Source organism: Hibiscus syriacus, unplaced genomic scaffold (assembly GCF_006381635.1).
Source record: "Hibiscus syriacus cultivar Baekdansim isolate YM2019G1 unplaced genomic scaffold, ASM638163v2 tig00000145_pilon, whole genome shotgun sequence".
Taxonomy (NCBI): domain Eukaryota; kingdom Viridiplantae; phylum Streptophyta; class Magnoliopsida; order Malvales; family Malvaceae; genus Hibiscus; species Hibiscus syriacus.
Window position 1 is genome coordinate 125,488 of NW_024061769.1, and position 10,755 is coordinate 136,242.

The 10,755-nt window shown below is 32.9% G+C and overlaps 1 protein-coding gene across 1 annotated transcript; it reads left to right on the forward strand.

Annotated features, from left to right (window-relative positions):
* The first annotated feature begins 5,785 nt into the window (after window positions 1–5,785).
* On the forward strand, window positions 5,786–9,954 carry LOC120135513 (coatomer subunit beta'-2-like). Its single transcript, XM_039151819.1, has 13 exons — window positions 5,786–5,934; window positions 6,319–6,339; window positions 6,461–6,522; window positions 6,617–6,671; window positions 7,191–7,227; window positions 7,339–7,664; window positions 7,762–7,893; window positions 7,982–8,130; window positions 8,544–8,612; window positions 8,903–9,053; window positions 9,152–9,217; window positions 9,372–9,586; window positions 9,924–9,954. The coding sequence occupies exons 1-13, from the start codon at window positions 5,932–5,934 to the stop codon at window positions 9,952–9,954; spliced, it is 1,317 nt and encodes a 438-aa protein (XP_039007750.1). The 5' UTR covers window positions 5,786–5,931.
* The last annotated feature ends 801 nt before the right edge of the window (window positions 9,955–10,755 follow it).

The window sequence follows — 10,755 nt, forward strand, 5'->3', positions numbered from 1 at the left end:
TACTAAAATTACATAACGAGGGTAATTGGGTTTTTCTTGTAATTCCAATATTTTAGGGGTTGAATTTGGATTTTAGATAAGAGAAAATATTGTAAGAAATGTAAAGCATCTGTAGCTTAATGTAAATTATGTCCGGTAATCAATTTTTTAAGAAAAAAATATATTATGTTATATGTTTCCTTGTTGGATAGAAGTTATATATACTAACATAACTGTGTTAGATAATGCTTTTTTGGGTAATAGTTTTTCTTAATTTTATAATCTGTTTTAAGAATTTTTAAATTTTAAGAAAATTTACAATATACACTACGTGCTTCAAATATCTCTTGAAGAATTTAGAAAAAAAAAAATATTATTGAAAAAAGAATTGATCTATTTATTTTAATTTATTTTGATTGAGCTTTGGATTTTATCATGTAATATTGAATATGAGCCTTGTTAGAGGATTATCAAGTCAGGTTTATTCATTATATCCAGGATTTAACTAACCAATACGAGTAGAGTTTTTTGCTAGGTTAATGAGGTAACAATTCAAAATAATATTTTTATTAAAACAATGCTTAATACTAATGTTTTAATAACCTCGAAAGCATAAAAAAATATTTTTGGAGTGTCTGATTGCAAAATTATTATTTTTGTTGAATGGGCTTAAAAAATCGACATTCGGGGAAAATGTTCTAAATTAACATAGTTCTATCCTGGTGTCTTAAACTCAAAAGCCTTGCTAAAAGTAATTTAAAGAAATACATGTAGCTTTTCTTAGGGATGGGATGAGACCCGAATCCGACGGGTTCCGATCCGATTTGATCGAGTTAGATTTTTTTTAAAAAAATTGAGGTCGGGTCTGGTTTTTTTAATGTGATGTTCGGGTTGGGTCGGGTTCGGGTTTAGGGTTAAAAATACCCAACCCGACCCGACCCAAAAAATATATAATTTTACCTTAAATATTTAGGAATAATTACAATAATATTCTTCTATATATTATTTTTTTTCAATTAAGTCATTGTTTTTTATTGAATAAAAATAAATTTTTTATTATTTCGGATCGAGTTGGGTCAGGTCGAGTTTTTAAGTTATATAGGGTGAAAACTTATTTTGGTCGGGTCAGGTCTCGGGTGGAAGACTCCTTGTTCTCGAGTTGGGTCGGGTGGACCAAAAACCCGACTCATGCCCATCCATAGCTTTTCGAACTGCCTTTGCCAAAGGGAATATTTAAAAGTAGGGTAAACAACGTAAATGTTTCCCGATTATAGGGTAATGATTTATTAAGTCATTCAACTATTAAAAATTATAAAATGGTCTTTCAACTATAGAGTGTTGCTTTGTTGAATTCCTCAACTATTAAAATTTATAAAATAGTCATCCAACTATTCATTATTTTCCAGACTTGTCCTTATTCGTTAAAAAAATTAATGGTTGTTTAAGTTGGACGTTAACCTGATGAGTGAGATATGATAGTTGTTTGAGATTTCGGGATCAAATTTTATCATATCACAGTCAACAAGTTAACGATTAGCTCATAATATCGTTTATTTTTTAATGAAAAATGACGAGTTTGGAAGTCGGGTGACCATTTTGTAATGAAAAAATTGTATCATGTTTATTGCGATGTTCAAATGACTCTCCATGCCAGTCTTGTGCACTTGTTATCCAATATCTTAATTTTAATCAGAATTAACAAAGCAATAATCATTTAATAATAATAATTGTCGAAAGCAAGGCACGAGGAGTGATGTTTTTCAAAACCATGTAACCCAAAACAGTAGCAAAATTAAAGAAGTTTCCATGAGTTACCTTTTTGCAGCGGCATGCTTTTGACTTTATATATAATGGAGCACTACTGCAGGAAACAACAGCATAGGAAACCCGATCAATCTGCACGTTTCATTAAAAATAAATAACAGAAGACGTCGGGATTTGACTTTGGGTCGACCTTAATTGAAAACAAATCAAGACAACAACATAGACCGGTTCGATTTGTTCGAGGGTATTGAATGTATAATACGAACAGTTTTTGAATTAGGGTTTGATTTACCTAATGAATACAACCGCTTTTACGACAAAACATTCAATAAATATGAGGTTTATAAGCACTTACTAATATATGAATACGTGAATGGCTTTTTATTCTCTGGGTTAGCCGCACATGTGTCTTGTTACCTGTAATAGATAGTCTGCAAATAAGTTTTGGGAGGATAACGACATTGCTTCGTAAGGTGTCAAAACAAGAAGATGGCATAAAAGAAAATGTTTTGAATATCAAGAAAAAGAAAGAAAAAAAAAAGGCAAGATAACCATTTTCACCTTGATTTTATTCTGCAAATAATATAATGATTAACATAAAGTAGATTATTTTATTCTCTCAAAATTTTTATTATTCTTATTAATCACACCAATAAAATTATTTTTCTGGATCATTTTAATTCTCTTAAAAAGATATTATATATATTAAACTTACCTCTAAATCCAAGCTGAGCCTCACGTAGTGAGGCGCAGAATTGTTGATCATAATCAAGTCAAATTGGTTCCATATATCACGCTGGCGAAACGTGAAAGTAATGTTAAAAATAAAGTCAATAAATAATATTATCGTTCCTTAAAGTTCAAAGATAAGTGAAGGGGTTTTGATTTTGTAATATATATGAAAATAGAGATACTTGCAGTAGGTGTAGGTTGAAGAGAACATTTATTTTAATAAAAACATTTTCTATCAAAATAAGTTTAAAAAAATAATTATAAGTTTGATAATAAATAATTTGTGTATAAATTATATTAAATAAGATATGATTTATAATTAATTTCTCATATTATTTTATTTAAAACTTATATAAAAAATGAAAAAATACAAAATTAAATTTAAAATAACAATAATTATATAATATCAGTTTTTATTTAAATGAAAAATTATTTTAATAATTTCTCAATTGAATTGGCACTCGATTAATGACATCAATTCAACTAAGGATTCTGGTTAAAGCATGATGGTGTACATGATGTCTCTAACAAGCGTATATGAATCAAGCTGCCATCTGAGTGGGTTAAAACTAATGCAAATAGGGTAGTATGTGATAGTGATGAGGTTGTTTCTTGTAATGACGTAATCTGAGACGTTAATAATTCTTGGATATTTGATTTCTCACGTAATTTAGAACGATGTTCAATTATAATGGTTGAGCTATAAGCAGCCATTGATATACTGTAACATGCATGGAGATTAGACAATATGAAAGCTGAGCTTGAGATTAATAATGCCTAAATCTACAGTATTCTCATTCGTAAATCTATGACACTCTAAGAGAATGTCATAATAGAAAACGTTCATGAGTTTCTCTAACGCGATTAAAAGGTGAGAATAAGTCATGTGAGATGAGAATAAAATAAAATAACGAACGCTCTAACAACTGATAAATGAGGTGACCCAATTAATGAAACTGTGTTTGATTTCTTTTAGCCTCCCGATTCTCCATTTCAAGGTAACAATTTACCCAACTCGAAGACTGTAAGAAGGAAGAGGTAGAAACCCAATAGCCAAGCATGGGTCGAGGATTGACAGCTATAAGATTAAAGTACTCTGAAAGATTAAATTCTGTTAGTACTCTCGGTATCATTTGATTTTGCAACAGATTGTGAGTGTGTCCTAATAGTTTTATCCCTGTAAAATTCATATCTAATGTTTAACATGCTTTCAGGTTGTATTTTGTCTTCATCTTTAGCAGTTCCCTTCCCCAAACATACAAGGAATAAAAATCTTATTTTTGAATTTAAAGATATTTCTAGTGGAAGAAAGGCGAAAACTGGTATTCTGTCACCTTGTTTTTTTAAAGGAGGTGTCTTTTATTGTATTCAAAGGTATACATGCAAAACAAGATACGAAAAATGAGCCTCATTAAAAAATATTCCTAAACATAAATGGAAGAAAAAGAGTGCACCATGTAAGATAGTTAATTTCACAAAACCAAAGCGCTCGGTCCATGCAAACTAACCCATTACATACCAGGGTACAAACCGGACCATAAGGAAAGCAAGAAATCTCTGACCTGCTAAGGGAACAATCCTTAAATCTAGAAAGAAAAAAAAAACGCATGCCATTTGCTTAACTCAACATATGAAGACTTCAATTGAGAAAATACAAAATCAAACCTAAATTGAAGACTAGGCAATAAGAACCTCAACATCTACACCACAAAAAAAAAACCCTAAATTTCTGAAAATCTAAAAAAATAGAAACCCAAAATCATAATCCCTAAATTCATCGACCATCGCCGTTGATAGCATGCCATTGTCACCGCACTAAAGTCTCCTCCTCTCGCCGTGTCATTCACCATTCGCCTGTTGATCGATCGTTGTTCAAAGTTTGAATAGAACATTTCATATTCAATGTTTTGACGATTGATTAACACATTGTTCTTTGATTTCTAATGATAGGAGAATGGGTAATTGGTGGTAAGGATTTGCCGATGAAAGTGGTGGGCAATTAACTACATCTTAATTAAATAAAAACGAAAATGACCATCTTTTATGTTTTTTGAAATCAATGACCAAAAGTAGATAAAACATAAACTTAAGTGATTTTCCATATAGTAACACTACATATTATCTTAGTTTTAAAATATAAATTATAAATAATCTAAATTGTATAATATGTATTTTATAATTGTAAGAATATAACTAAAATCTTAAGGTAGTTGAGTAGCTAAGCTTTATCTTTTATTTTTAAAGGTCTAAAGTTCAAATCCTACTAAACTCAAATTTTAACTAAATTTCTTCAAACAAAACGACGTTGTTTTGGTAAGATATCCAGCAACGTCACGACAATGAGTTGTCATGTCGCTGTTAAATCATTAACTACAGAGTGAGATAATTACACTTAAAAGTAAACGTTAGTGTTAAATTGATAAAATTAAAAAGTTAGTGGTATAAATAAGTTAGCGCTTAAAGTTTGGTGTATTTGACGTAGTTTACCCTTCATTTCATAATGTTTTAAGGTAAGCAATGCTAATTTTGTTAGAACTTTGTAATATTTTCAATAATTGCTATTTTCAGATGTTACATAATCCATTACAAAATAATATTGTATGTAATTGTTAACGTTGTTGTAATGTTTTACGTAATTGTTAATTTATCAGTTATTCTTTTCTGGAAATAAAGGAAGAGCTAAGCTCAAATTACGAACTATATATTATTCACAAGCCATCTTCTTCCGTCCATAATTTCGGCTGCATCATCTGCCATTATACCCAAAAGTGCAGCTGGTGGGTGATCTTAACGATAAAAACCTTGCTCTCTATTCAATCCTCTCCTCGTTAAAGGAACGGTAGCTCGATTTACTTGACGGGAAATATGGCCAATTTGAACCTTCATTGTCTGCCGAAGCTGCGAAATGCATCGAAACAAGGCTCAGAGGCTGATGGTGCCTCCACTTCCGGCATTGGTGTCATCGTTCAAGAGCTGGGCTTCAAGTACATTAGAGCATTCAAGTCGCACTTTTCGATAGCCAAGATCAATCCGTCATGTAAAATATAACCCAACAATAAAATATCTATCCTACTCTACAAAATGTTCAAAAACTATATATAAAAAATATTGAAACCCCAAAAATAATTCGACCCATCAAAGATCCAACATGCTAATGGCCCAACAACTTTTCTAATCCCAAAAATCTCCACCGTCCATTTTAACACATCAGAACCAGAACAACCGGCACCGTCAATCCACATTCTACTCTGGGATAGTATATACCGTAGCCTAACCATGGCAGTGAGTGAGTGGCACTTCTGTAAATCTGATCCCTTAATTCCAAAGCATTTCTTCTGTCTCTCCTTATTCATATTTTGTTGACATCACATTTAACACACACAAAGAAGAGTCTCTATTTCTCTCTATCAGAAGCGCGATCTCGATCTAGAGCTTCTTCTTGTTTAATTTGCAAAAATGGTGAGTTTAATTTCTTGATCTCTTTGATTCCGCATTAGATCTGGTTCGAAGGCCGCCCTATTTGGAGTTATTTCTCAAATTTATGTTCAATTTATGGAATTGGAATTGCGAAGATTTCTGAATTATGTTTAGTTCGAGTTTTACTAGCTTTGCAACGTCGCCATTTTTTTTCTGTTATAATTTCACTACTATGCAGCAAAGCCGGAGAATTAAGGATTTGAATATAGTTAAGATCTGCCTAGTGATTTTTCTTTTCGCTTTTCCTTTATGAATGTTTGGATATTGATCCGGCGATTTATAATTGGCCTCTTATTGAACGAGTTTGATTTAAGATCTCTTTCTTGACTTCGGCTATTTTTTTTTTTTGGCTTTGGTGTTTAACAGCCGCTCAGACTTGAAATTAAGGTACGTGTTATTCATTTCATTTCGAGTTCCGTTCTATGCGTTGATTAGATCTTCTTGTTATTTTGGATTGGGTGTGTGGTAATTTGTATGGTAACATTCTTTATTGTGATGTCTGGATTAGAGGAAACTTGCTCAAAGATCAGAGAGAGTAAAATCTGTAGATCTCCATCCTACTGAACCATGGTAATTTCAACCCTTAATGTAGTTTCCTATTTATTTGAATTTTATCTTTTCAAGCTTGAAGTTGACGTATGATATGCTGTAATTGTCATTGAAGGATCCTAGCAAGTTTGTATTCTGGAACTGTGTGTATCTGGAACTACCAGTCACAGGTACGCAAGTTTTATATTTTGTGAATAGCTGTCAAAACTATATGTTTTTCTGTGTTCCATGTTAGTTGTGGCAGAACTGGAAAATAGGTGAATAGGTGGACATATTTTATGGTCACAATTAATACCTGAAATTTAGTTGAACACTAACTTATGTGTTTTTTCAGTTTTTTCTCAATATTATATATTTTTTAGTAGGAAATGAACAATTTTGTAAACTTCATCACAGAGAAACATGGATTTTTTTTTCTTTATATATAGGGCTAGTCCTGTATCTGTAAGACTTCATTTTGCTTGTGTCATTTTTTTCTTTTATTGAACAGTACAAGTTCCATTTTCCCTTTGACATGATTATTCAAATATAGGGCTATAGATTTTTTTTTTTAGTTTCATGGAATCTAATTCGTATAAAGTTTTGAGTTCTTAACATGTTATTTAAGTAGTATTAGGCTTATTTAGAACCTTTTGTATTGTTTGGACTTTTCACTTATTGATAAGTGTTACTGTTAACCTGGTGCACAGACCATGGCTAAGTCATTTGAGGTCACTGAGTTGCCAGGTATGTAGATATCTGTTTATGTGGTGACTTATCTTGATTTTTTTTTACATTTCTTGTTTTCTTGTGATAGAATTATTATCATTTTCTAAACTTGACATCTCGCATTTGCAGTCAGGTCGGCCAAATTTATTGCACGCAAACAATGGGTTGTTGCTGGAGCTGATGACATGTTTGTTCGTGTATACAATTACAACACCATGGATAAGGTCAAAGTATTTGAGGCACATACTGATTACATTAGATGTGTGGCTGTCCATCCTACTCTTCCATATGTGTTGTCATCATCTGATGATATGCTCATAAAACTTTGGGACTGGGAGAAGGGTTGGGTGTGTACTCAGATATTCGAGGGACATTCCCATTATGTCATGCAAGTAACTTTTAATCCCAAAGATACGAACACTTTTGCCAGTGCATCTCTTGACCGTACCGTAAAGGTATAAAGAGCCTTTTTATTTGTAAGTTTTTCATTATATTTCTATTTCGTTTGGTATAGCCATGCTAAATTAGCCTTGAATCTGTTTGAAATTCTAGATTTGGAACCTTGGATCCCCAGACCCAAATTTTACTTTGGATGCCCATCAGAAAGGTGTAAATTGTGTTGATTACTTTACAGGTGGGGATAAGCCCTACCTGATCACTGGGTCTGATGATCACACTGCTAAGGTAAGCAGCTACTATTTGTATTCTGCTATCTTTTTCATCTTAAATAAATATTGAGGGAACTGTTAACAAATAATTCTCATGGATGCAGGTATGGGACTACCAAACCAAGAGTTGTGTTCAGACATTGGAAGGCCATACACACAATGTTTCTGCAGTTTGTTTCCATCCTGAGCTTCCAATTATTATTACTGGTTCTGAGGATGGGACGGTTCGCATATGGCATGCTACCACATATAGGTGATTCTTGGGATAGAAGATATTCTCCCTTTCTTTTCCAGTGGCCATTTATTTTGTGGATAGACAGGAAATTAAGAAATGTAGAGGAAACTTGAATCATTATGCAAGAATATAACTAAATTACCTATTTAAATTTTTTAGTTCCCATTTGTTTTGTGATGGAACTGATTTTTTTCTGGTTATGTTTCTGTATAAATATCAAGGTTCCATTTCATTCCTTAATTCATCACTTAGATGTAGAAATTCATGGTCTGGAGCCATATTGGTGCATTACTATTTACAGTTTGTCCTCATTAGCTTATCATTTTAGTGTTCTCTTAGGATATTTTGATCTTAATAGGCTTTTATGTATGCGGTGATATCATTGAATTCATCTAGCTTTTGATTTTTTTGACCATTTAATTTGTTTTCAGGCTTGAAAATACATTGAATTATGGTCTTGAGAGAGTTTGGGCAGTTGGATATATAAAAGGTTCCCGAAGGTAATTACTTTTGGTTAAATCATGCAACTGGTTTACGTTTTTTTTCTTTCAGTTTTTTTAATAATTAAATACTAGTATATTTTATTTCGGCCATTAGATGCTTGAACAACGCTTTCCATTTTTTTTGAGCATGTCTATGTGCTCATTGAAGGTTAAATCAATTAATTAGGTTGCTTGACCTGAGTTCTTCAGTTGTATGTTTCTTTTTTCAATGAATAGTTTGCGTGATACTTCTTACTTAATCTGCTATGCCTAAAAGGCTAAGAGTACAATGCAATTCTATCTTGCAGGATTGTGATTGGGTATGATGAAGGAACTATTATGGTGAAAATTGGTCGTGAAGTTCCTGTAGCAAGTATGGACAACAGTGGGAAAATCATATGGGCTAAGCACAATGAAATTCAAACTGTGAATATTAAGAGTGTAGGAGCAGATTTTGAGGTAAATGTATTTGTTGTAAAATATTTTTCCCTGCATTCATGTTGCGACTTCTAGTACAGGAATTTTCATCGTAAGATGCTTTTTTATTTGGTTTCTAGTTTACCGATGGAGAAAGATTGCCCTTGGCTGTCAAGGAATTAGGGACATGTGATCTATATCCTCAAGTGAGTTGATGCTTTCTAGTCTTGTTTAAATGAATTTGAGCATATGATTAAGGGTTACTCCTAAAATTTGTTGACTAGTTCTTTTTTATAAGTAGTGCTTATGCTTGGGTTTGTGCACAACCATTTACTCCTTTTTTTACCTGGTTCTTTTCAGAGCTTAAAGCATAACCCAAATGGTAGGTTTGTTGTTGTCTGTGGAGATGGTGAGTACATTATATATACAGCGTTAGCATGGAGAAATAGGTCCTTTGGTTCAGCATTGGAATTCGTTTGGTCATCTGATGGAGAGTATGCTGTCAGAGAAAGCTCATCAAAGATCAAGATTTTCAGCAAAAATTTCCAGGTTTGCACTATTTCGCCATTTGGATGGTTTGTTGTCATAAAACGTATATTTCTTACCCTTCGAAAGGTTGCACACTTTGCTTTCACTTGTTGAAAAATATGTTATAAACAACATATAAATTGCAACTGGAAAGATAGATTTAAAAGAATGAATAATGTCAGAAAGTAGATTCCTAATTTAAGAATTTAATTCTTACCCAGAATAGGCTACTTTCCTAGGATAGGAGTTTCCTAAGATAAGCTGTTGTTTGTATATATAGCCGTGTACCTTTTCTATGAAAACTATAATCAAATCACTCCATTTTTAACATGGTATCAGAGATGGTATAGCTCATTTTCAGTTGCTGTTTTTCGCTTCTAACAGCTACCTTGCTCGTCTCAAAACCATCCTTTAAGTACATAGTTCTAACATGGTTGAAGTAGTCGACACTAGCAGTTCTGAAACTGCTCGAGAAGTCACAATGAATGAAGGGAATTACTCTAGTTCAACGGGGGATTTGCAGTACATACAATCAACCTATAAGCTTAATGGAAAAAATTATCTTAGGTGGTTTCAACTGGTTCGAACGTTCCTAAAGGGAAGAGGAAAGCTAAGTCATATACTTGGGTCTGGACCTAAAGTAGGAGACCCTAGGTTCGACAAATGGGATGAACAAGATTCACTGATAATGTCCTGGTTGTGAAATTTCATGATTCCAGAAATCAGCTTTCGTGCATGTTCCTGAACACAACCCAAGAAATATGGGAAGCAGTGAAGCAGACCTATTCAAAGGTTCGAGATGCGACCCAGATCTATGAAATCAAGACCAAGATCTCGTCTACTAAGCAAGGAAACAGATCAATCACAAAATATTCTGACTTATTACAGAACATGTGGCAAGAAATGGATCACTATCAGTGTATTTAATGAGATGCAGCGAAGATGCGTCCACTCTAAAAAGATTTTTAGAAAAAGATCGAATCTATGATTTTCTGGCTGGACTAAACATTAAGTTTGATGCAATAAGAGTCTAAATCCTTGGAAAGGAGGATTTGCCATCACTAAATAAGGTAATCGCAATCATACATGCTGAGGAAAGAAGAAGAGGGTGATGATAAAAAACAGTCAAGTGGAGAGTTCAACCCTGGTCACAAGGACTGTAACAGAGAGGAAATCTAGTCTAGAACAGATTATGCTTGAAGATAACAGGCTGACA